General features: G+C 51.8%; 1 protein-coding gene across 7 annotated transcripts in view; it reads left to right on the plus strand.

Annotated features, from left to right (window-relative positions):
- The first annotated feature begins 347 nt into the window (after nucleotides 1–347).
- LOC146813000 (uncharacterized) overlaps nucleotides 348–26,315 on the plus strand; it is a 66,213-nt gene continuing 40,245 nt past the window's right edge. For 3 of the 7 annotated variants that reach the window (XM_085620015.1, XM_085620017.1, XM_085620020.1), the window contains exons 1-2: nucleotides 349–643; nucleotides 15,264–15,371. In XM_085620015.1, the coding sequence (XP_085476141.1) occupies nucleotides 490–643; nucleotides 15,264–15,371 (262 nt within the window). In that variant the 5' untranslated portion in view covers nucleotides 349–489. Of the gene's footprint in view, nucleotides 644–15,263; nucleotides 15,372–26,315 lie in introns of all 7 variants that reach the window. The other 4 variants (XM_085620014.1, XM_085620016.1, XM_085620018.1 and 1 more) reach the window with 3 other exon arrangements.

The raw sequence follows: 26,315 nt of genomic DNA on the forward strand, positions 1-26,315 counted from the left end.
TGTTATTACCTGTAAAAATAGAAGCGCCTGCAGTTTAGCGCGCTTCAATCAGGAATAGTGTAATGCAGTATGTAGAATTAAACTGAAACGTGGTTATCAAAAACTATCAACTGTTTGTTCATATATGTGCGACAGTCTTGTTTCAACTATTTCATGTGGTGTGATAAAACATGATAGGTGTCAAATTAGTGTATTTTCACGATGTCCGTTTGTTGCACTAACGGGGGGGGGGGCACCCACGATATAAAAGACTTCGGCCGCTTCTCCCTCCGATCGTTCGTTATTTGAAATGCTTGTGTTTTTTTTGCCGTTCAAACCTTTACACTCTCTTGGGTGACGCCCTCCTTCGCCGCGCAGTCTCTTCTTTCAGTTTCGGTGCTGCGGAAGTGACGTGTTCCGATTACTCTGCGAGTTCCACCCTCCTCTCGCCAGAGCATCGCGGAGCTGCGAAGGGATCAGACGAGACTCAACATATCTCACCGTCGGACCATGGAGCAGCGAAGAGGCCCCGAGGGACCGGAATACACGACTGTGACCGTCCAGGAGCCGCTGAAGGGATGGTCCCAGGATTCCCTGGTTGAGGAGAACTTGCTGACCCCGAAGATTGTGCCTGAGAAGCCCAAAGAGCCAGGCCCGCACGGCTGTAAGTATACCGGGCCCCGCATAAGGATTCTACCCCTTACTGTGAGCGCCTGGGGAGGGGCTATGGTGACTGTTGTTTCTCTTATAAGCAGTGCTTTTAAATGGGCAGGTGGTCTCCGGTACTGGGCCACTTCTCAGCACATGTGCAACATGAAGTGGGGGAGAACTACAGACCGCTCTGGAAATGCTCAGACAGGACAGGCCCAATATTGTACTGAGCGTGGGCAGCGAGCAGCCGCAGAAGGGCCGTGGCGGCTCCTCCGCTAAGGCGAAGGATTGTCGGCGCACTACTTTTCAGCAGTGTAGGGTAAATAAAATGATAACTGAGAGTTATCATTTTATTTGTTCCTGTTGCCGGCGCTGCAGCTTTGCCAGGCGGAGTCTGTTCTGACAGTGGGGGAGGGGAGGAGTGGTTTACACTCGAAGTGCAAGAATGTTTAGCCTAAGTTCTATCACTGTGGGCTCTTTTGTGGGTTTGGGAATTACAGTTATGGGGAGGCATGTCACGGTTAAAGGTAATGCTGCATTTTGGGGTCTCTCTTCTTTGCGTTGACATGGCTATGCATAAACACTGGCCTTCTCCAAGTGTGTTTTTGTCACAAATGCCACATTTTAATGGCTTGAATAGTTTTGTTTGACAATATTCCATTGCTTGTTGCTTCTCAGCATTCTGTGCTTGCCTCGTGTTTGTTTTTTTGCGCCTTTTGTGTTCATGGAGCCAGTATCTTCTGATGTCTGTCATTACCCGTTACCATTTTGTTGAGAGGAGGGTGGGGTGATGACTATAACAGGAACATATAACATGGAAGCACACTCCGATGTCTGTGGTTCTATAGAAGGCGAAATATTTTACAATGTAGGACACGTGGTGAAGGGGACAGGGGATCGGAAGTAACACCTGGAACTGCTGCCATAGTGAACAGGGGTGGTAAAACCAGGACAGGTGCAGTGCAGGGTACAAATCCTAACTAAGATCTGGAGACTACACAGCCCCCACGGTGCTGCAGGACACAGTGAACTGCAAAGACTAGATGGGCGCGATGGGTCTTCAGATACTGGTATAAATAAATATCTGTGTATGTAATCTACACTGAAGCCGTGTCACCCTTCAACTCATTTTTCGCATGTGAGTGTTCGCTATGGATGTGTCGCCCCACCTCGCTTTGCGCTTCTGATAAACTGGGAGCGGTGTTAATCCCTTGGGGATTACGGTGCTCCTCACTAAACCGGTTTGTAAAACATTCTAAATTACAATTTCCATTTAGAAACGTAGAACATATTTAGTCACTCAATAATGGCAGACACTAAAAGGCATACACTTTAAAGGTTTATTTTCAGATTTGAGTAATATAGTAAAATTAATCAAACTATAAATCAGAGTGCAAAACTCAGTTAAAGTACAGTAAAGTTCCGTATAGGAAAATACAAAGTACATAATAGGAGCGCAATCCCGCACAGACTTGCCTCCAAGGCCAATGAGAAAAGGCCTACCACACTTCTAACAAGCATTTACAATGCAACGGTCTCGGCATTGTTAAAGTCAGAGCTATTGGCATTGCTGATTACATTATTTTTGTATGTTTTTAAAACATGTAAAGAAACGGCATTGTTATTTACAATGTCAATAGCTTAATTGGGTGTGGTTGCAAATGCAATAGGTCTCGCATTTGAGAGTGATTAAGCTATTGACATTGTAAATAACAATGCCGTTTCTTTAAATGTTTTAAAAACAAACATAAACAAAAATAATGTCATGAGCAATGCCAATAGCTCTAACGTTACCAATGCCGAGACCATTGCATTGTAAATGCTTTTTTTTTTTTATAAAGGAAAGAGTAAAACACTGTCAATGTTTGTCCAAATAAATCAGAACCGGCCCTCTGAAAACTACAGCCAGGGACAGTACTCCTACTGGCACTTGTGAAAATCCTGTGAACAGTTTCACACGGCAGCAAACTCTAAGGGATTGTATCTACAGCGCTTCTCCTCCAGAGAAAACAGTTACTAAAGGTGAGATTTTCAAATGGGAGAAAGCAATATATATTTATGTAATAATCAAACACGGATGCTCTTTCGGGTCCACATATGACGTTTACGTTATTTAATATGGAAAGGACTACGGACAACATGTTGGCATAGACAAAATTCAAACTTTTCCCCCAAATGTGCGTTCTGTCCCCCCCCAAAAATGAGGAATCTGGGAAGCCATTTGCACCGCTGCGGGTGAGAGCTGTGCAGTCATTATCTATTTAGAGGCTGCAATGCACTGAGGCGATTTGCATGTACCCCCAGTCAGCTGCGAGCAAGTTCACACATGGACTGAAAACAAAGCATCGCCGAGTGGGGTCAATTTTCTGTGAAGGGTGCTCGCCTGGCGGGTTTCCCTCTCAATGGCCCCGCTCCAGTACTCATTGTGTTCAACAGATACATCTACATACGGAGAGCGCAGGAAAACACAGACCACTTTCCTGAAACTTCTCGACTTTGCAAAACAATACCAAGCTCTTGTCATCTTGAAAAGGCTGATCGAGACCCAGGGGGTTCATTTTGAGACATTTACTTTTCTATGGGATTACACTGTGCTTTCCAGGGTCAGCCCAGGCCCTATCACTGAGGGTGAGGCAGTCCCAGCGAAGGTCTGGTGAAAGATGCATGAGACAGAGCTAATGCAGTCCATCGGCAATTTCAGAAGCATTTATTCAGGGCCTATATCCAACTTTACCCATATTATCGAAAGTTATTTCTTTATTTGTTTTGCCTCAAAGGGAATAAAACATTCTTGAAGTTTTGGTCCTAAAATGTTTTATTTGATTTAGAAAATATTTTGTAGAGATTGTAGCTATCTGCAACACATTTGCATACTTTGAAATCAAATACACATTCAAAACACCCCTTTTTATCAGTGCACATTTCAGCAGCAGATCACCACAACCGAGTCCAGGCCCAGCATTGATATGCAAAATAATAGACAGCACGAGGGGCGCGCCTGTGTTTACCGGTTATAAGAGGGAGCTCCTGGTTACTGAAAACAACACGGAAGTATTATCCTCAAAGGTGAATGAATATGTCAATTGATCGAATCAAGCACTTTGCCAGATAAACACATTGCAACAGTTTGCAAACACAATATTTGAGATAGACCCTACGCAGACATGCCAACCCTCCCGATTCAGGCGGGAGACTACCGATTTCAAAGCTAGTCTCCCGCCTCCCGAATCAAGCATCCATAAACCCGGTTCCTCGGGGTTTCAGCTGACACGGCTTGGTATTGTGTAAGGGGCTAATTCTTCCCAGCAATAGTCAGAGTGGCGATGCAGGGGCTCTTGAAGGGGTGAAAAACCAACAAAGTCTCGTTAACAAGCAAATGGTGCACAACACTTGCATCACCCTCTCTCTGCCTGCCATTGCGCTCCATGAAGAAAAAAACGTGCATTTGCGTTTCAAATGTCCGATCCTGCAGCAGCGCACTTCCAAAGCCCACACATGACAGTAACAGTAACCCGATTCAAGGTCCCATTCGCCCGATTTTTCTCCCACTTTGCTCTTCTGAAATGTTGGCATGTATGCCTACGCCCATCACCCACTCCAAGAAAAGCAGAACACACAGAGGATGATCAAATACAGTCAACTGCATTTGAGTAGGCGCCAGGGCCGGTGCCACTGCACTTGCTACACCATTGATAACTACTCCCGCGGCACTGACAGCGGCCACGGGTCCCACCCTACCAATAACTAACTGTCCGATAACTATAATATAACGCTACCTTTCTTACACGGGTGCGCAGGCTTTGTACAGATCTTGTTTCAAACCTGTGTATGTGAAATGTCTTCTGTTACTGGTATGTCTTACAACAGTTCTCTGCATCAACGCGATAAATCAGGACAATTAGGAACGAAAATGAAACGATTGGGAAACTATCTGGTAATTTGGCACGTTTAATGCTATTAGTGTTTAGATGAAAACAAGAGGCAAGGAGCTCTTTGTGCACGCCACTGCACATGGCAAGAGAACTGGAATGGAGGAATATTTACGTCAAAGAAAATATGGAACGTATTTATTTCTCAAATCACGAGCCTTAATTTTAAGAGGATTTGTGCACGGTAGCAAAGACAATCTACCCTGATGAGTTACCCGCGCTTTCTTTACTTGTAATCCATCAAGCCAAACAGCTGCAGCAGCATTGCAAGTCTAACATCACTGAGGGAGCCCTCGTCCTGATTACAGCACTGATAAGGAGAAAAACAAGAAGACCCTTGGAGAGGTGAGGAGACCAGAGCAGCAACCGGACGAAGGGGGAGCGGACGAGCACACGACCACCTTTCTCCGAGCAGCCTCCTTTTCGGATTCGGGGGCGTGTTTTGCTGTTGTCTCCTCCCTGAGACTTTTCGCAAAAAACACCCCCCCCGATCCGAAAAGGACGGGGCATGATTGGAGTGACGGGACCTCTTTGTGAGAAGTTGGCCTGATGTATGATGTCACTAGTTATAGTGTACACCTTATATCAGTCCAAATACCCTTATGGTGATTGGTTGTAAAGTCAACCTTATAGACCAGCTATCCTAGTGGTAGCATGGACAAGAGCAGTCTTAGGCTAAACTCTGAATGGCATGTGAAGCCAGCTGTGATACCATATATAATCCCTTGAATACCAAATGAAAGGACACCACAACAGATATATATATAAAATAAAGTGTATTTATTCTAAGCAAACCCTCAGCACTCTTTATGAGATTAGAGGTAAGTACAACACAGTCTTATTTATGCATACATTAAGTCACACAGGTAAGTAATACAGTTAGGCCCTAGGGGCCACGCAAACCATATACTAAGTAAGTGGTATAAGGACCACTGTCACGGAAATAGGATAGGCCTAGGCCATCGCTGGGGCTACACTATACTACCAAAGGTTAGGAAGTGGGAGGCCCACGGGATTCGTATGCAGAGTGGAAACACTCACGCGTAATGCGTAAAAGTCACTAGCAATAGTACAGTTTAGAAATAGATAGATTTAGGACACCTCCGGAGTAGCTAGGAAGTCGAGACTTGAAAACTAGACACTAGGATAGTCACTATCCTGATGAGCACCGGAGTACCCAAGTTACCTAGCCCACAGGCTGCGGGTGCATAGGGGTGAAGTTGCGTCGGGTTTCGTCGTCGACTCCTATGGATGCCTGAAGAAAGATGCTGACAGGCAGTCAGTGAAGAGTGTCCGGTGGATCCCAAGGCTGGGATCAAGAAGAGAGGAGACCTGCAAGCAGAGGGGACAGAGTCCAGATCACTAGCCAGTGACCACGTGGAACCAGGAAGGAACCAGACGATGTCGTGAAGGTTGCAGGTGAAGGTGAAGCTTGTCGCTGCAGCCAGGAGGACCAGGAAGCGTCGGACGACCAGGACCAGGAGGCGAGCTGTCCCACGAAGGCTCTTGCTGTCGGCGGCGTCGAAGTTGGACTAGGACTCACCAAGCCTTGGCAAGCGGAACCCACGCAGAATGGAGGACTTGCTTCTGGTGCAGACCAGGAAGGTCTGGGGTGCTTCTCTTTTTCAAAGAAGCAGGAGCCAGTCTGGAGGAGCCAAACCAGCGGTGAAGATTACGGGATGCGTCGTCACAAAGGCCACTAGCCAGCGGGCAAGCAACCGGACAGACGCGGCAAGCAGGAAAATGCTGAAGGGCCCCACGCAGGACTCGTTGAGTGTGGGGGGCTGATCTTCGGTGCAGATGGTGCTTGGGGTTGGGGCTTCTCAATCCCCGGTGCACAACTTCGAGGGTGCCTCAGAAGCTGCGCTTGAAGATACTAGCCACTTTTCCCAGGTAGCCGGTCGCTCGTCTCCTCCACGGATCTCAGCTCTGCTGTGGATGTGGATCAGGGTCGGAGAAGTCTGGAAGTCAAGGCTCTGGTCGGGCTCTGCAGTCGGTTCCTCGTAGAACGTGGGCAAAGCAAAGGGTAGTCTCTTGATGGTGCCCGTTTGCACAGGGTAGCCACTCCTTGGCCACAAGGGAGATTCTTCAGTCTTCTTCTTTCGTCGAATGTCGAAGGTCCAGAGTTTCTGTTCAAGTTTGCAGGTTCAGGATAATCTAAAGTCTTGAGGCCCAACTCCCACTCTTATACTAATCTGGGGGGCTGGGATACCTGCTAGGTCACGCCTTATGGGTGGGACCTGGGAGGGGGTGGTTACACCCACTTCCCTTTGTCCAGTTTCGCGCCAGAGCTGGGGCTGGAGTGGCCCAGCACCGGTTTGAACTGGACTATGCAAGGAACACCTTGTGTGCCCCAGGCATGTCTCATTCCTTTCAGCCCACCCTGCCCCAATACACTAAAGGCTGTCTGGGGAGGTGCTAGCACCTCCCCAAGCAGGAAACCTATTGTCCAGGCCTCCCTGGCTGGGATCACTCCCAGCTGCAGGAGGTCAGACTTGTGTCGTGGCAGCAGCATCCATTTTGTGATGCTGAGGCTTTGGTCAGAGGCTAACAGTGAAGTATGATTTTAACATGTCTCTCCCTCTAGAAGGGGGGAATAATATCCTCATGTCCGGAAATGGTATGGGGGTATTATTCCACAGTGTTAGACACCTTACACGACATGTTTCGATAAAGCCAAACCATAGTTACCATAACCGTCTAAGATTATAAGGCACTTTAAGAGTATATGGTAGGCTATATCATAGAACAGCTATAAGGACTTGGTTCCGAAAGCTGCAGACAGGCTCAGCTCATGCTAGAGCACCATCTCACATGTTACCAAGCACTCTGCCTCCAGGATTGTTAAGGCCTGCCATAGGAGTGACTGATAGGTACACATGTGTCTATATGTAAGTTAGGTATAGGAATACTACACCTAAGCAAGGGGTGATTACACGACCTTGCCCCAGCTGAGTGATCAGCCAGTTGTGTCAAAATGGAAGGCCAGGCCAGGGGTGGCATAATACATGCTGCAGCCCCTGGGAGGCCTAGGGTACACCTATGCCCTGGGTACCTAGGGTACACTGTACAGGGGCCAATAAGGTGATCCTATCCAAATGGGTTATGCGCCTAAAGTACATAGTATTAATTTAGAGAGAGAACAGCAGGGCTGTGGGTCTGATTAGCAGGCCCACAGCCACATCTAAGTCGAAAACCAGTAAAGCAAAAGCAAAAAGTGGGGGTGAACATAGAAAGCAGACCCTACTCTCCTACGCTCTTCTCCAATGGCTGGCCAGCATTTACGAGGCCAGCCAATGGAGAACAGGGCAGAAGAGGGGCGGGTTCAAGCCCCTCTTCTCCCAAGTCATTAAATCTCCGGACTTCCGGTCTACCGACCGGATGGTCCAGAGACCTAAAAAGGCCCATTTGTATCGGGTTCTGAACAAGGGATTTCCTACATTCATTGCATTTGTACAGTTTCCACAATATAGAGTGATCAGAATTAAGCATAGTGAAACAGCTGCAAGGCAGTACATTCAAAAGTCCCTCATAATTCTACAACATGGAACTTTTCACAGACACTAGCTGTACGTGTACACAACTTGATACATTATGTGTGATTATGCTATGACAAGTAGAACCATGAACATGTACAGCTGTGCTGAAACAGCATTTTAATATTCTCATGAAGGTCGTCATCTAATCAGGGTTGGATTGGGATCCAAAATTGGCCCGTCACCCGCGCCCCCCTCCCCCCCGCCCCCCAAAAAAAAATTGGCCCACATTTGCAGATTGCATCTTTTTTCAAAACACTGCTTCTGTGTTTTAGGTGCTATAAAAAGAATGAGAGGGGGTTTCTATAAAAGAGGCGTGTTTTCTTAACTTCACTAAGCTAAAAAATGCAGACGTTGCCAGGACTCTGTGTTTACCCAGTAGAGGCCCGGGCAAAACGCCGTCTGGGGGCGGCGCCCCTCCCCCGGCCACCCCCTTTAGGCATTTAAATAAGGGCTAGGCCGACGGGGGCCAGGATTGGCCCCCGATGGCGCGAGCAAGCCCCCACCCCCCCCCCCCCCCCAATCAGGGGGCGAGCTCAGGGGCCAAGGGGGGGAATAAAAGGGGGACACCGGGTCCAGTGACCACAAATCCCCTCCCGGGCCAAGGGCGAAGAAAGAAGACGGCGTGGGCTTACCTGGAGGCGACCGGCGGCGACAATCTGAGTTTGGCGCCTAAATCCTAGGGCGTCGAGAATTCGGAGGCTCCAGCGACGACTCAGCCCACGCTTCACCAAGGGACAGCAGCTCCGGGGGCAAGAGAGGATCGTGGGCGTTGGACGCTTAGGAGGAGCCCACGCCTTCGTCAGCCGCGGAGCAACGGTCCGACCGCCAAGGGCCACGGGACGGAGTCCCCATTAGCAGGAAGGCGGAGGAGTGGGGCCGCCCCCATCGCAGGCAGCGGGGAGAGGCACACGGAGCGGCCGCGGGTTCCGAGGGGAGGACACAGCGGCCGGCAACGGCGCACTGAGGGAGCCCGGGAAGCAACGGAGGCAGTGGCAACATCAGCCGCGATCTGCCCAGTATCCCCCAACATCCCCGGCAGCTTCCTACCCGCACGTTGGAACACGAGCGTCTCCGCCTTCGGCATTTCCGCCCAGGGGAGGGGAGCGCGCTAGAGAAGGGCGCACCCCCTTAAAGGGGCAGTACGCGGTAGTGGGAGATCTGAAAGCAAGCTGCCCAGCGCGAAAGGAGACGAGAATGGCAAGCAGGAAAGGGGCAACAGGAAGGAAGAAGCAGCCCCCGGCCCGCTTCAGGGAGCTACAGGAGCAGCCAGCCACAAAGAAGGCAGACCCAAGGAAGCGCAAGGAGGACGATCTGGACGAGGATCTGCTAGACATGCTGGAACAGGCAGGGGCGCTGGTGGCGCTGAAGGGCAGGAGCTGGATGGAGCAGCAAATCAAGGAGGGCCCCCCCGGGAAAGGGAAACGGCAAGGCCAGGCTTCACCACCGCCACCACCACCAAAGAAAACAAAAAAGGGGGGGTCTGCAGCCAACACGGCGCCCCCCCGCAGGAGCAGAACAAGGGCAACTAACGAGGGAACCCCTTCTCAGGCGTCCAGGAGAAAGACCCAAACGGCGGCAGTACAGGTGTGCAGCTCGGATTCGGACAATGGCAGCGAGGGCGAGGTTGTCTGTTGCCAGCACGGCGGCCCCTCATGAAGGACCCAAGAAGAGCACCCTGGGTAAGCATGGACTACCACTCAGCGCACGGGGGCGAACAGGGGGGCTGGGGCCACAGAACAGAAAGGGGCCACAGGCTGATACAGGTATAGAACACAACACGACAGTACGGGGGGCGTGGCACACGCAATCCCCCTGGCAAACAGGCGCGGGCCAGGGGGGAAGGAGTTTCCAGGGGGAGGCCTGGCCAGAGGGGGTGATGCAACCCCCACCATGGTTACCCTGGTGGCAATGGCCAGGAAGTGGGGTCCCATTCCCGGGAAGTGCACCTTGGGCCACAGGGGGCCCAACAAGGAGCCTTGCGGTAGACAGAGCGGCCAACCCAGGGGTACAAGCAGCCGGGAGGGCGGACGAGGAGCCTCCAGGGTGCAGCCAGGGAGAGGGAACAGGTGCGGAGCAAGCGCAACAGGAGCGCGCAGGGGCCATGACGGGGGAGGGCACAGCCACAGCCGGGGCAGGCGAGGGTAAGCCAGCAAGCGAGTATATGCGCCCATCCCCAAGCGACCCTCCCACAACAACAAGGTTACTGGGTCTGGCAAACCTCATCCCACTCCCGGTAATGGAGAGAATCTGGAGGAAGGAATTTATAGACATATTTTCCCTGCTCGAAGTGAGGCAGGCAGGCTTAGATCTCACCACACAAGACAGGAAGGACAAGGACAGGAGGGGCCCCAGGAAACCCAGGGTGGACAGAAATATAGAAAACTGGTTGAAAGCCTTTAGGACATTAGCGTGCGTTTTTATTGAGAAATTCCCGCAGAGTGCAGCATCACTGATCCTATATGAGCAGAAGGTGCACGAGGCGCAGCAGCAGTTCCAAGGGAATGCATGGCTACCGTATGATGAGGGTTTCAGGGAAAAAATGCAGGTATGGCCAACGATAGGCTGGGACTGCCAAGACATGGAAGGCTATTCCAAACACATGGTTGCAGCCAGGGAAGGGGTTGGGGCAAAAGAGAATAATTTTCGTCCCTACGGGAGTAAGGGCAAGTTTGAAGGGCACGGAAAAGATCCCAAGGGGAGGGGACAACCAGCCACAAAATCCAACAAGGCGTGCTGGAAGTTTGACAAGGACGAGTGTAAGTGGGGGGCCGCATGCAAGTTCAAGCATGAATGCGGGTCATGTGGGGGGAACCACCCTGCGATACGATGCCGGCGAACCACAGGGCAAGCGGCAGAGAAACCAAAGGCAGAACCAAAGAAATGAGAAGCGGGCCCCAGCAGGAGGAGCCGGGGGGAAAGGGGGCGGAGGACAGGCGCTCCCAACACCCATAAAAGCAGGCAGACTATTGCACCTGTTACACAGGTACCACAAATCAGCAGACAGGAAATTATTGGCGGAGGGGTTTACGCAGGGTTTCCCCATCCCATACAACGGCCCCAATGGTACACGGGAGAGCAATAATTTAAAGTCAGTCAAAGTCAACCCCGAGGCAGCAAAGCAAAAGGTGGAAAAGGAAGTTGGGTTGGGCCGGGTGGCGGGCCCTTTCCCCACCCCACCGCTAGAGGACATGGTGATATCCCCGCTGGGCTTAGTCCCCAAGAAAGAGCCAGGGAAAATTCCGTTTGATTCACCACCTTTCATACCCGGAGGGGGAGTCAGTCAACGACTGGTTGGAGCAGGGAGCATGCTCGGTGGCCTATGCCTCTGTGGACGATGCAGTGGACCTGGTTAGACAGGAGGGGGCGGGGACCCTCATGGCCAAGTCTGATATAGAATCAGCATTCAGACTGCTACCAGTGCACCCAGACAGCTATCATTCATTGGGCTTTAGACTGGAGGGGGGGCTACTACTACGGTAGGTGCCTCCCCATGGGCTGCTCAATCTCGTGTGCACATTTCGAAGCCTTTAGCAGTTTCTTGGAGTGGGAGCTGGGCCAGCGGACACCGAGAGGGGGGCGGGTCCACTACTTGGACGACTTCTTGTTCGTGGGTAGGGAAGACACAGAGGACTGCGCCAACCTTCTCATTAGTTTCAGGGCATTGACGCAGGAACTAGGCATCCCGTTAGCTCACGAGAAAACCGAGGGTCCCACAACGAAACTGACGTTCTTGGGGATAGAGCTGGACTCAGTGGCAGGGACATGCAAGCTGCCAACCGATAAGGTAGCGGACATGCTTAGCGACATACGTAGGTTGAGGCAACAGAAGAAGGCGACTCTGGGAGAGTTACAACAGCTACTGGGGAAACTGAATTTTGCCATGAGGGTAATTCCCGCAGGGCGCGCATTCGCCCGGCGGCTGGCCTGGCTTACGAGGGGCTTGACGCAGAGGCATCACAGGGTCCGCATTACACAGGGAGTGAGGGACGACCTGGTCCAATGGGAGAGTGTTCTGACAGATTTCAACGGCACCCTGATCTGGCGGGCCCCCTGGGTCCTGGCCAGCGAGTTAGAACTCTACACTGACGCAGCAGGGGGGTACGGCTTCGGGGCCCTCCTGGGGACGGCGTGGTTGGCAGGGGCATGGCCGGAGGCGTGGCACGCAGCCGGGCTAACCGCGAACATCACTGCTAGAACTTTTCCCCATAGTGGTAGCCTTCCACATATGGGCCCCCCAACTAGCGAATAGGCAGATCACACTGTGGTCGGACAACCACGCAGTGGTGCAGGCAATCAACACAGGAGCGGCGCGTTGCCCAGCTGTAGCGACCTTGCTGAGGAAGTTAGTGGGCTGCCAATTGAAAGGTAACATTGCACTGAGGGCCAGGCACATTCCGGGTGTGGAAAACTTAGTGGCAGATGCTATTTCTCGTTTCCAGTGGGAAAGATTCAGGAAGCTGGCCCCGGGCGCAGACAGGAAGATGACCCCGATGCCGGAGGAAGCGTGGGCATGGGTGGAAGCGGTTTGAGATGGTTGCTGGATAATGCACTGGCCCCAAAGACCAACAGCCGGTACCGGAGGTGCTGGGAGACTTTCAGGGCCAAAGCAGGTGGCAATGGGCCAGGAAAAGGGACATCCTAGAATTCATCGACTGGGCCTTCAAGGAAGGGAAGTCAAAAACCTGGGCACAAGCGCATTTAAGTGCAGTAGCATATTACACGAAAATGGCAGGGCGCGTCGACCAAACAGGGGCGTTTGAATGTCGGATGGCCATGAAAGGGTGGGGTAGGTTACAGCGGGCACCAGGGGACGTGAGGCGCCCCATCCACTTCAGATTACTTCAGGCGATGCTGGGGGCCCTGGCCGGGATATGCTCCTCGAGGCATGAAATCTCATTGTTCCGGGCAGCGTTTGCAGTGGCATTCTTCGGGGCATACAGGGTCAGCGAGTTGGTAGCCCCTTCAGTGGTGGACGCGGGAGCAGCATGCATACAGAGAGAAGGGGTGGTCATGCAGGACAGCCACATGGACATACTGCTAAGAAGGACCAGACGGGCAAGGGAGTATGGACCAGATTACACTGCACGAACAATGCAGATCATTGCCCAGTATGTCTACTAAGAGGGCATCTAGAGAGCAAGCAGGGGAAGAAGGGGCCGCTATTCCAGCACAGAGATGGGTCTTTCCTCAGCCGTTTTCAGTTTATAGCGGTAATGAGGAAGACGGTAGAAGCTCTGGGTCTCCCCGCACGGGAATATGGGTCGCACTCATTTAGGATCGGGGCGGCCACCACGGCGGCTGGGCATGGGCGGGGGTGCAATTAAGGGGATAGGGCGGTGGGCATCCGGCGCTTACAAGCGTTACATACGCCCATCAATATGCTAAGAACCCCCCCCCCCCTCTTACAGATCCGGACGCTGCACACAAGAAGGTGTGGATCGTGGGGCACTCTTACGTTACGCGGGCACAGCGGTGGACAGCGGCCAGACGGGACTTTGGCGGGATCTGGTTACGGGACACCGACATAGAATGGTGGGGGCGCCCCTGGATGAGATGGGGAGAGCTGCTGTCCATGGTGCGGGATGCACTACAGCGGGGCAGCAAGCCAGACGCAGTGGTGGTCCACTTGGGCGGGAATGACTTGGCAGCAATGGGGCGGAAGGCACTCCTGGAAGACATGCAGAAGGGCCTCACGGCAGTAGCACGCATGGTACGCCCCGCAGACATAATTTTTTCCGAAATAATAGTGCGGAATGCCTGGCGGGGGGCAATCGACCTAGGAGCGGTGGAAAAGTCTAGGAGGAAACTTAATATTACTATGGCAAAAGTATGCAAGGCGAATGGCTGGGGTTTCGTACGTCACTGGTTCATAAACTTAAGATCCCCGGGGTATCACAGGGAGGACGGAGTTCACCTCACAGGGGTGGGGATGGATATGTTCCTGCTGAACATTGTAGGGGTTCTGGAGCAGAGGGGTTTCCTATGACAGTCAGGCAAGGTAGGAGTCGGCTGGGGGGGAGCTCCCTCTGATCGAGAAACCATAGGGAGCGTGGCGGAGCTAGACGGCCTAAATTAACAAACGAAAGGGGAGAACCCATTAGAAGATAGATGAGAGGCTCTCGCAGTGCCTTGGGGATGCCGCACGGCAGGGGCTGGAACTTTTCACAGACACTAGCTGTACGTGTACACAACTTGATACATTATGTGTGATTATGCTATGACAAGTAGAACCATGAACATCTGTGCTGAAACAGCATTTTAATATTCTCATGAAGGTCGTCATCTAATCAGGGTTGGATTGGGATCCAAAATTGGCCCGTCATCTCCCCCCCCCCCCCCCCCCCCCCAAAAATTGGCCCACATTTGCAGATTGCATCTTTTTTCAAAACACTGCTTCTGTGGTTTAGGTGCTATAAAAAGAATGAGAGGGGGTTTCTATAAAAGAGGTGTGTTTTCTTAACTTCACTAAGCTAAAAAATGCAGACGTTGCCAGGACTCTGTGTTTACAGATTAGTCACACTAGTGAATTACACCTGAATATACGTGAGGCCACTTCTGCTCAGGCCCCCTGCCACTGCTCAATCTGCGTAGATTAATGGGCCGGCCCAGCAAGAGACCAGGAGGGACACCCGTTGGTAAAAGGGAGGTAATAGGGGTCCATCTGCCCCTGGAGAAGCTGCTCAGGCCCCCAATGGGCCACTGGTGACATCTTGCACAGGCCATATCGGCCACCACATCTGCCCAAAAAAGCAGCCCCACAGCTGGAACTCGGATGCCCATTGCCCGCCATACCAATCCGACCATGGTCATCTTGCCTGTCTTTGTCACCGATGTCCTTCCGTCGATACAGGGCATCTTTAGTTTTCCTCTTTGCACTCCAGTCCTCCCGCCCCTCACACCAGTCACGTCCGCCTCTTGTGAGATGGCTTTTGCCGGATGTCCATGCCTGAGGTACAGGGCCAGCAGGAGGTAAAGTGCCGCCTAGAAGGGGCTGAAGGGACGATACCCGGGAGGGGCTGCAGGGGGCAGTTGAACTCCAACTCATGCCTCCAACCACAGACTCAGGGTTATCATTATTTCATATGAAATGTCTTTTAAATGCTTCTTCCTGGTACAACCTGTGGATTGCATTACACTCGCTGAAAGAACACCTTTTTCTTTCTAGGTCATAAGCTGCCTGTGCTTCTGAGAAGACTGTCCAGAACCCGTCTGCTGGTGGCTGTCATAGCTGTGCTGACCCTCTTTGTAGCCGTCCTCGTGGCGCTCCTCGCAGGTGAGTGTCCGCCTCTTCGTGTTGTGAAGGCCTCTTGAACCCCGTTTTCCAGTCTTCCGAATGGCCGTCGCCGCGTCACCCCTGACATGGGAACCCCGTGACCACACGGGCTCTGCCTCCTGAGCACCAGGCCACAGTTTTGGTGCAAAGTCCGCGGCCGGACCTATTTTCTATGTTGAGAGGGAGGAGAGGGGGTGCTGGGTGGAAGAAGGGGGTGGGTTGTGCGAACACGAGACTTGATTCCACCTCATGCCTCTTTAATCCTCCACCAGACGCTCCCTCCCCTTTATGCCCCTCTTGCAGGTCCCTGCTTTCCTCCGTTGTCACTGTTTTTCCGTCTTTCTTTCCCTCTGTCCTTCCTTCCACTTGGGTGTTTTTCTCTCTTTGTGTCAAAGTCTGATGAGGAAAAAATAAGCGCCGGTGCCTAAAAATAAGTGCATGTGGGCCCTGTGATGTTCTACCCCCTGATCTCTGTCTGAGAGGGGTAGGGGCCTGGGCCAGCACCCTCGTGATCTGGGGAGCCCAGGGGAGGCCTAGCGCAAGGGCAGCTCAATAACCAGACCACACACCGTTACTAGGTTGGGCGCGAACTGCCGGGCTCGCCCGCCCGTTTAATATTTATACATGGACGTGAGCGCAACCTACGCGCGTTCTGCAGCGCTCTAGCGGAAACGCTAGAGCGCTAACTGTAACATCCCTTCTCAACTCAGTCCTTGACAGCAGTTCCTTTATTACTTCGCCGCATCACTTACTTGGCATGCAAAGTCTCTCAGCCGACTGCTGGGCCTGGGGTTCTCCCTCAGCTCATACCTGGTGGCCCTTCGTGCGCCTGGGGCCGATGTTTCCGGTGGCACCTCTTGCCTTGGCCCACTCCCTGTGCCGTCGGCGCCGCCTGGCTCAGAGTCTGTGTTGCCCCGTGGGTCGGAGCGGGATGTGTCCCCCGAGCCGTTCCCCAAGTAGTGGTCGAGGTCTGTTGTTTCTGGGTCATCCACGGGTCTCCTCACTACCTTGAACCACGATATGTTCCGGGTGACCAGGTCTCTCCCTCGACGCACTGTTATCATGGTCCCTCGGCGGTCGACCACTCTCCAATACCCTCTTTCATATCGAGTCTTAAACTTTCCTCCTGGCCGGCGCTCTTTGAGGACCACCGTGTCTCCGGCTTGAACTTCTCGGGTCACGGCCCGCCGGGCCTCACTGACTCTGTTGTTTCGCCTTTGGCGCCTTCGGAAAGCTTCTTCCTCACTGAAAGGTGGCGCTACCCATCCTGGGGCTACTGGCAGCCCATCCCTGCGAGCTCCTTGGAACATGAATGCCCAGGGGGCTTGCCGGGTGGAGCAGTGGGGAGTGCTGCGGTATTCCCCTAGGAATTGCTGTAGCTCTTGCTCCGGGTCTAGTTGTTCGGACACGGCGATGCGCAGTGTCTTATTGATGGTGCGCATAAACCGCTCCACCTCCCCGTTAGCTTGGGGCCATTGCAGGGTAATGCGCCTGCGTCTGATGCCGTGTGCCTTCAGGAGTTCTTCGAACTCGTGCCCTTGGAACGGGGGTCCATTGTCACTCCGCAGCTCCTCGGGGTACCCGAACATCCCAAATATCTTCTCCAGGGCGGGCTTCACATGTACGAAGGCGGTGGACGGCAGGGCCTCTGCAGTGGGGTACTTCGAGTAACTGTCCACGATGACTAGGGTGACTCGCCCATCGGGCAGGCTCCCAAAGTCCACGCTGATCTTTTCCCAGGGGGTATGCCCATGCTCTTCCATTATGATGGGCGCCGGTGGTTGGGCTTCCCCTGTTAGCTGGCATGACTGGCAGCTGCGGACGGTGTCGGTGACCTAGTCATCCATACCCGGGAACCACACCTTCTCTCTCATCCGGGCTTTCATCTTCTCTGTTCCTTGGTGTCCCTTGTGTGCTAACTGTGTCGCTCTTGTCCGGAGTGCCCCTGGGACGACGATTCGGGACCCTCTTAGGAGGAGTCCCCCCTCTGGTCACGCTCAGCTCGTGTCGTACCCTCCACATGTGTTGAAGATCCTCTCGGTCTCTATTGGCCCACGAGTTCGCCGTTTGCAGAAACGACTGCCAGGTTCCCTCGAGGATGGTGTTCTTGCTCATCACGGGGTCTTGGTCGGCGACATCTCGGAGCTCTTCAAGCGTGATGACCCGGGGATACGTCAGTGCCGCCACCATGTCAAGGTGCTCCTCGGCTTCGTCCTCAGTGCCTCTGTGCTCGGGTTCACTGTCGTGTTCTGGGTGGCGGGACAGGAAGTCTGCCGGGTTTTTGGCCCCCGGCCGGTATACTACACTCGGGTGATATTGTTGCAGACCGATGGCCCACCGCTCTATGCGTGGGGGCGGGTGTGGTGCTGTTCCCCGGAAGAGCGGCGCCAGCGGTTGATGGTCGGTCACCACTGTGAATGGGTGTCCACACACGTACAGATGGAAATGGCGGCAGCCCCACCGGATTGCCAGGGCTTCCCGCTCGATTTGGGAGTATCGCTTCTCCGTGTCGGTGAGGGCCTTGCTAGCATACGCCAGAGTTGCCCATTGCCCGGGTTCCTGTTCTTGCGTTAGGACTGCCCCCAGCCCTACTGGGCTGGCATCCACTAGGATCTCGGTCCTCTTGGTCGGGTCAAAGTAGACCAGTGTTGTCTGGTCTAGAAGCGCTTCTTTGATCGCCTCGAAAGCCTGCTCTTCGGGCATCAGTCCACTGCCACGCCACGTCGGTCTTGGTGAGGCGTCTCAGGGGCTCAGCCAGGGTGGCCAGATTTGGGACGAACCTTCCGCAGTATGTGGCCATCCCTAGGAAGCTGCGCACTTCCGCCACTGACGCGGGGGCCGCGGCCGTTTTGATGGCTTGCGACTTTCGAGGGTCTACTTGGATGCCTTCCTTGGTGAAGATGTAGCCAAAGAACTCAATCCTTTGTTGGAACAGTTGGCACTTCTCCCGGTGTAGGGTGACTCCGTGTTCTTGGAGGCGCGCGAGGGTGGCCCGGACGTGTCGGTAGTGCTCCTCGACTGTCTTGGAGTAGATGAGGATATCATCACTCACGTTCAGGACGCCGGGCAGTCCGACCAGGATGTCTCTAATCGTGTTCTGAAAGATCTCGGCCGCCGATGAGATCCCGAAATTCAGGCGTTTGTATCGCCGTAGCCCCAAGTGCGTGCTGAAGGTGGTAATGTATCGGCTCTCCTTGGCTAGGGTGAGTTGGTGGTACCCTGCATTTAAGTCCAGTTTCGAGAACCATCGGGCGCCGTTCAGATCTGAGACAATGTCGTCCATGGTCGGTGTGATGTGCCTCTCCCTTGTGATGGCCTTGTTCGGGAGGCGCATGTCGATGCATAGCCGGATCTTCCCAGGTTGTCGTGGCTTCTCGGCTATCACCATTGGTGACACCCACGGCGTGGGTCCCGTAACCTTCTCTATGACGCCCTGTTCCTCCAGTCGTCGGAGCTCCTCCTCTACTAACGGGCGTAAGTGAAAAGGGATGCGCCTGTGCCGGAGGGCTGTCGGTTGCACAGCGGGGTCTATGTGAAGTCGGGCGGGCGGCCTTTTGATCTTCCCTAGGCCTGAGAACAGGCCTTGAAATGCTTCCAGCAGGTCGTCGACTTGTCGGTCTTGGACCATTCTGAGGAATGTGATTAGTCCTAGATCCTCGGCCGCATGGCCGCTGAGAAGTGTGTCTACTTCCTGGTTGATGACGTGAACGTCGATGACGATTTCCGCCTTCTCTGACTGTACTGCTACCGTCATCTTGCCCTTCAGCGGAAGCGGCGTGTCGCTTCCATAAGCGAAGATCTTGGCCTTCGACGGTCGGAGCTCCGGCCTTGGTCTGAGGCGGTTGTATTGTTGCACCCCCATTACTGTCACCGACGCCCCGGTGTTTATCACAGCGTTCACCTCCGATCCAGCAATCAGTATGTCGCAGCGCGGCTGAGGACGCCGGGTGCTTTTGAGGGCTTTGGTAAACGACACAAGGTACGTTTCTTCCTCATCGTCGGACTCCGTGTCTGATTCTGGGTACTCCCTGGCTTGTTCTCTCCTTGGCCGTGGCTGCGAAGATAATGATGTGTGTGACAGTTGCCGTACCAGCTTCCTCATCGGCTTGTCTCGTTTGTGGCTGCTCCGTTGCATCTTCCTGAGACAGACTGACGCGAAGTGGTTGTCGATGCCACAGTTGGTGCATGTTTTCCCTCGGGCTGGGCACGCCTTGAGGGGGTGTTCGTCGTATCCGCAGTACCCACATTGCTTGGCTTGATCGGGGGCCCGCCGGTCGCGGGGCCTAGGCGGCCGTTCTTTCCTCCGGACTGCGTCTGCTTTCTCCACCTTTACCTCCACGGTGCTGGCAGCTCCTTTCACTAGGGCCAAGTCCATTTCTTCTGCACGTGCTGCTGACAGGTCGTGAGTCCTGGCCAGGACGAGGATGTCGTTCATCGCGATGTTAGGTTTGCGAAGTATCATGCCTCGTAGCGTTTTACTCCTGATTCCCAAGATTAGCTGCGCCCTGATTTCCTCTTTAGCCCGGTCGCCGACTAGGTGCGTGTCCGCGAGAACCCTCAGCCTCACGTGGAACGCGTCAACCGACTCTCCTTCGCGCTGTTTCGCCTGGCGAAGTTTGAAGTGCTCGTAATCAGGGTTGACCTGGGGGTCAAAGTGTGCGTTCAAGGCCGCAACCGCTGCTGCATAGTCCGTCGGGGAGGACCTGTGTCGGGCAGGTGCTTGAACAGGAGGTAAATCTCCTCCCCAGCGTAGTGGAGTAGTAGAGAACGTTTCACAGCTCCATCTGTCTCTCTGGACCCAACGAAGTAGTTCTCCAGCCTCCCCAGCCATGTCTGCCACCGTGGAGCGGCGGTCGTGGGGTCTGCGGCTTCGCTAAAAGGAGGCAGCACTCCCGACGCGGGGTGATGGGGCAGTGCCCTTGCAGGGCCAGGCGTCTCATCACCCATCGTGGTTGTGAAATCACCGATGTGGGAGCAGGGGTCGTCGTGCACTCACTTGGTGAGTCGGTCGCCGCACGTGGGCAGGTGCTGCGCCGTCAGGCGAGACCTCCTTGGCTGTGCAGCCGGTATCTGGAGTTCCTGGGGTTCAGTGGTCACCCCTCGTCGCCAGTGTGATGTTCTACCCCCTGATCTCTGTCTGAGAGGGGTAGGGGCCTGGGCTAGCCCCCTCGTGATCTGGGGAGCCCAGGGGAGGCCTAGCGCAAGGGCAGCGCAATAACCAGACCACACACCGTTACTAGGTTGGGCGCGAACTGCCGGGCTCGCCCGCCCGTTTATTATTTATACACGCGCTCACGTCATGGACGTGAGCGCAACCTACGCACGTTCTGCAGCGCTCTTGCGTAAACGCTAGAGCGCTAACTGTAACAGGCCCCACCTCCAACCACCAGCTCGAATGAAGAACTAAGCACTTGAGTTTTATTAGACTACAGCGCCCCTGCTACACACGCCTCGGTAATAGGCAGCCTTAGCTTCAGCACTGGTGAGCCCTTGCTGTGGTGGAACACGTGCGCCACCTAGTGGCTTTATGCTGATGGTGCTTCCAATTAACATCCACGTGATCTGCTACTTTCAATTAACATCTTCGTGCCAGTTTCTCCTACATCACACCTTTCTATGGGAGCCAGGGTCAGCACATTTTCGGCGGGCATCAGCTTTAGGTCATATGTGGATCTCCACTGAGGCAACATACCAAGCGCCTCCCTGGGGATGCCGTGATTAATTTGTCCAATGGCACGCGACAGAAAAGACCTAGGAATCGTCACCCGCCCCGTACTTGGGAACCATGGAAACACCACACAATTATTACATTTGTTTGATATTGGTGTGTGTGATACCACAACTGCTTTCTCATAAAACCATAAGCAGTCCTAAAACAAGCATTTACAATGCAAATTGGTCTCGCATTTGTGATAGTCGTATTGGCGTTGTAAACGAGAATGTCTTTTACCTACCAAAGGAGTGAAAGAACGAAAATGGAAACAGAAAGAATGCTAGAGAAAGGAGGAAAATGAAACGGAGATGAAACGAATCTGAGGAAAGAGGACAACTGAAGTGAAAAGAAATAAAGGGGGAAATGGCAACGGCACAATAAAGAGAGAATGATCCAAAAGAGAAGTAAAGAAAGCATAAATGTCCAACGATCAACAAAGTAAAGAAAACAGGAAATAGAGATGAACAAATAGAAACAGGAGAAGAAAAAAAAAATGAAAGCAGCGCAACAGAAACCAGCATTTGCAATGCAATAGGTCTCGCATTTATAAGAGTTTGAGCTATTGGCATTGTAAAATTACAATGCCTTTTCTTTATGTTTTTATTACAAATTAAAAACATTTTATCAGAGCAGTCATGTACTTTTGTAAAGCCTTCGATCTGGCCACTGTATCCTGTGTTCGAAGCAGAACAGGAAACTGCAATTGGAAGGATGTTTGCGATTTTTTTTTTTTTTTTTTTTTTTATTATTATTTTTTTTTTTCTCCTGGCGCCCGTGTTGTCTGTAATTGCAACACTTGCGAATGGGCCATTAACCAAGCCTAAAGGCTCGGTCTGGTTTCGATGTCTGCGGCGCCTGTTGTGTGATCGTATTTTTCCCTGCAGGAAGGGAGGGGTAGGAGCGTCTGAGAGAGGGGGGGGGGAGGAAAGACTGCCATGCGAGGGCGTAAACGTGGTAAGGGTTTTCAGGAGCGTCTGAGAGAGGGGGGGGAGGAAAGACTGCCATGCGAGGGCGTAAACGTGGTAAGGGTTTTCAAACAAAAAGGTGAGGAAGTGCATGCCAAGCAATCACAGAGTGCTTCTAAGTCGCGTAAAGAGACATTTCTGCAAAATGTCAAAAATGTGTGTGTGCCACTTAGTCTTTATTGGAACCTGTTGGGCACTAATCCATTGTGTGAAATATGCCGTGAAATAAAATAAAAATACATCAGACCTCCATACTTTGGCCGTGCCATGTACATTCCAGTAATAACTTCACAGACATCCAACTCCAAAATCTTCACCTCAGGTAGGTGTGTGACAGCAAACAATCCTCTACCCAAAAAAAGAGCGGAAGCCAACCAAGAGCAAAACAGTGCACGGCTCAGAGACAATCCCAAACATTTCACAGAACAAACAATGGCAGGAAAGGCTGTGTATCCCACGCTCCGGAAAAACCCCCTTCCGGTCTGTTTGCAGCGGTCCGCTAAAAGCCAATCTGACTTCCTGGTCATTACACTGTACACCGCGAACAGAGCTACAGGGGGACTAAACAATGCTGCCTCAAACTTATGCGCACAGAATGCCATGTGATAGACAAAATTATGCAGCTTGCCACGACACTTCAGATGCGTGCTAAAACAAATTGTTGCGCACACTAAATAACTAGTGTAACAATTAGACAACACTTTACGTTTTTTAGAAAAACACTTCTCGAACGAAACGTACACCTAAAATAACATTTTACGCTGCCTTTGAGATGCACGTAAAGTACTTGCAAAACCTTCACATCCCCATAAAAAAAACAGTTTAAGGAAAGCCACGTTTTATTTGCAGATGGCAGTTAAACGCCTAGAGACCCTTACGGGTGATTGTTCGTGCTTTACAAATGTGGATTATTATTATAAGCGCGGTTTTATACGGCAATGCAAAGTTTAGAAGGACACCTCCCTTTGATGTGTACAAACACATTTTTATAATGTACTTTAAAAACGCGACCTTAAATAGAACAGGGAAAAGCAATTTTTTAAGTGTTGGCTAACAAGGCTAACGACTCCCTTTAAGCTACCTTTACACCTTAAGTTGTTTGAATACGTGCTGAGCTTGGTTCCTGTCAAAAAGAGAAGGCTGCGCCAAGAAGTCTTTAGTGTGCGAGAGGTTAGAATGGTTTCTGGGCGTGTTTTCAAAGAACTCTGCGACGGTACAATAAAGAGAAAAGTTGCACTGTAGTTAAGATCGTTATCATTGGTAGGAGCTGAATGTGGGCATTTTGTTGGCTTGTAAACAGTGAGTGATTGGCCATAAATAGCAGGATGGAAAAGCTTCCCTAGAATGGAACCTATTTCTCAAGCAGGCAAGCCCTTTGTTGCCGCTATGAACGCGCGTTTGCTTTTTTAGACCTCAGGAGAGTTTATAGAAGTAGTAGTTTTAAAATGTCCACATACGCCAGTATACCATTAACTTAGAAATTGTATTAGCATTGTAAACAAGCGCGCACTGAAGCTGACGGAGAGGGAGTGGGAGGGGGGAGTGGGGGCGGGCACGCAGGCTGCCAAATGGTGCGCTGAAAGTGATCGCGATCGCGATCCCATCATGGCGAAAGTGAAAGCAAACAAGTGCTTTCAGGCCTCCAAATGGTGCGCGCGCCCGGACGGCGCACATGCACTGTATTTGGAGGCCTGAAAAGCCACTGTTTGCACTTCCAAAACTCGCTTACTATAAGTCTCGCCAGAGCAGCGCTAAAGCGCTGGCTCAGGCGAGACCTAAAAAGCAAGATGGATGGAGCAGAAAGGCGTGGATTGCCAATCCATGTTTCAAATTTCAGTGAAATCCCCCCTCACAGATCAACGAAACGTTTCATTTCTTAAGATCGTGCAAGCTGTAAGGAAAGCAGCCAATGCATAAAATCAGCGTAATAGAAAAACGTTTGAAACTTAACAGCTTAAAATATATCCAGTTCCTCCTCCCTTTGGTTATTCACCTCAATAACTGAATCGGGTGCACCTCAATAACTGAATCGGGTGCAGAGTTACCAGCTGGTAGCACCAAAAAAAAAAAAAAAACGCAACTTAGTTCCATCCTGCACATTTAGTCGTGCAGGTGTGTGAGCCATGTCTTGGGCGATGGCATGTCCGAGTCGCACAAAGATTGATTTGGCAAATTTTCTCTGGCACCCGTTCAAAACTGATACAACTTCTGGGGTTGTTACTCGCTAGGGAGCATTTCCCTTATTATGCTAGCTCAGTAGAGGGGTAGGGCAGAGAAGAGACTGAGAGAAGGGCAGTAGGAACGGGCAGAGAAAGTGAGAGATGGTAGATAGAGGGGTGCAACGATCTGAAACATACAGAGAGCATAGGAGAGACACAGCGAAAAGGCTGGCAAAGAAAGAATGGACAATGCCGCAGAAAGAGAGACAGGAGGAATAAAGTTAAACCGAGATGAAAAAAGAATGGAAGCGAGGGAGAGAAAAAGAGACTGGCACTGAGATTAAGAGAGACTGAGATGCAAGGACAGACTGAGATACACACAGAATAAAAAGAAGTGATAGGAGAGACAAGGGCAGAGACAGTGAGAATTTTACAGACCGGTATAAACAGAAATGGAGAAAGATCGAGCAAGCTGAAAAATACAAAGAAGTCCACCTCGCATCGTTCATGTGACCACGTGTGTGATGTGGGCTTGCAATTAAGGCAACCCCCTAAACGCACTCGGTCAGCACACACCAACTAGCAGTACCAGAGCAAACGCTTTTAAACAGGATGGTGGCAAATCAAAATGTTGAAATAAAGTGTTCAAATAAAAAAATGTGATCATTATTTTATAAGCACACGCCATGATATTGCACATTCACTTTGCTGTGTAATACACTCCATTGCCTTACATGGCAGATCTGTGCTGCACAAATACTGCAAATAAAATACAAGTGCACCTGTGCACTGTCAGTGACCTGGCCAAAGAGGGCATGAAAGAGCTGAAACTGAATCATAAATTCAAAACTGTTCCGAACAGGGGCTCCAAAATAAGTTTGTCCCAGGGCCCGCAAAATCCTTAAAATGTCCCTGTGAAAGAGGGATATTTTAATTGGAGCAAAAATCTCCACCACACGTGTTGCGATGAGCTGCACATGTGCTTGCAGTACTTCTGTTCATTACCATCAACGTGAAGATGCTGTGTATTACTAATGGATGTTGTTCATTCTTTAATAGTTCTCCGTTTGTAATTCACAAAATGCCCATGAAATTGTTCACCAAATTTTGTCATTGCTTGCTACCGGAGTGCTTTTTTTTTTTCATTGCTGATGCCTTGAATCTAATTACACTCCCTGCCATGGGGGCAGAGAGTTTGTGTAAAGTGAGGATGCTGGACTTGGCCCTTTTTGCAGGGTCATCCCTAAACTTTTTGCTTTCCTCCTAGCCTTTTTGCTGACATGGTATTGGTGGTTTTAGGACTCTGGGCACTTTAGCACTGGTTAGCAGTGCAGAGTGCGTGCGCTCTCTGCCCTCCATAGGCTAACATTGGGAACTCCCGCTTTATGGGATAACTCCTAAATAAAACAAAATAAGTTTGGTATGTGTGGAATCGAAATGATAAATGCTGCGCAATGGTGTGCGCAGATGTACATTTACTATTTTAGGAATGCAACTTTTAGAAGTTGGCATTTGTGTGCTGTGTGCCTGCCTGCATGTCTGTTTCTAGAAGTGACCGGGACTGGTGAGGAGTGGGTGGCTCCAGGGAGGCAAGGTCCGCCTGAGTGGGAGGTCTGCAAGTGGAGTAGTGGGTGGAGAAATCCCCTGTCCCTGACTAGGTCAGTGCCTGCCCTGTACAAGGCTAGCTCCGCCCCCTACTAACACCCTCCCAGTGCCAGTTGGGACTGGAACTTCCAAGACCCTTCCAGAATCCCCTACCCCCAGACCCTTCCAGAAGCTTCTACCTCCTTCCAGACGCAGGGCAGGGAGGTGTATAAATACAGGGGCTGTGAGCCCATGTGGTGGGTTGTGCTTACTGGACTTGGAGGGGACACTCTGCCCGGAGGAACTGCCGTGGGACCCTGAGTGCTGGCCCCTGTGCCAACTCTGCCCCTCCGCCTTTCAACTGGACCCAGGAAGAGACTCTGCTGGAGCAGGGGCTGTTGTACTTCAGGATCGCCATCCTCGCTGTGTTTGACTATCCCCCGGGATTAATATACTGCTGGGGAAGAGCTTCCCTGAGGTCTGCTGACCTCTGCCCAACCCTGACTGCCTCCTGGACCCTAGC

Source organism: Triturus cristatus, chromosome 7 (genome assembly GCF_964204655.1).
Source record: "Triturus cristatus chromosome 7, aTriCri1.1, whole genome shotgun sequence".
NCBI lineage: Eukaryota > Metazoa > Chordata > Amphibia > Caudata > Salamandridae > Triturus > Triturus cristatus.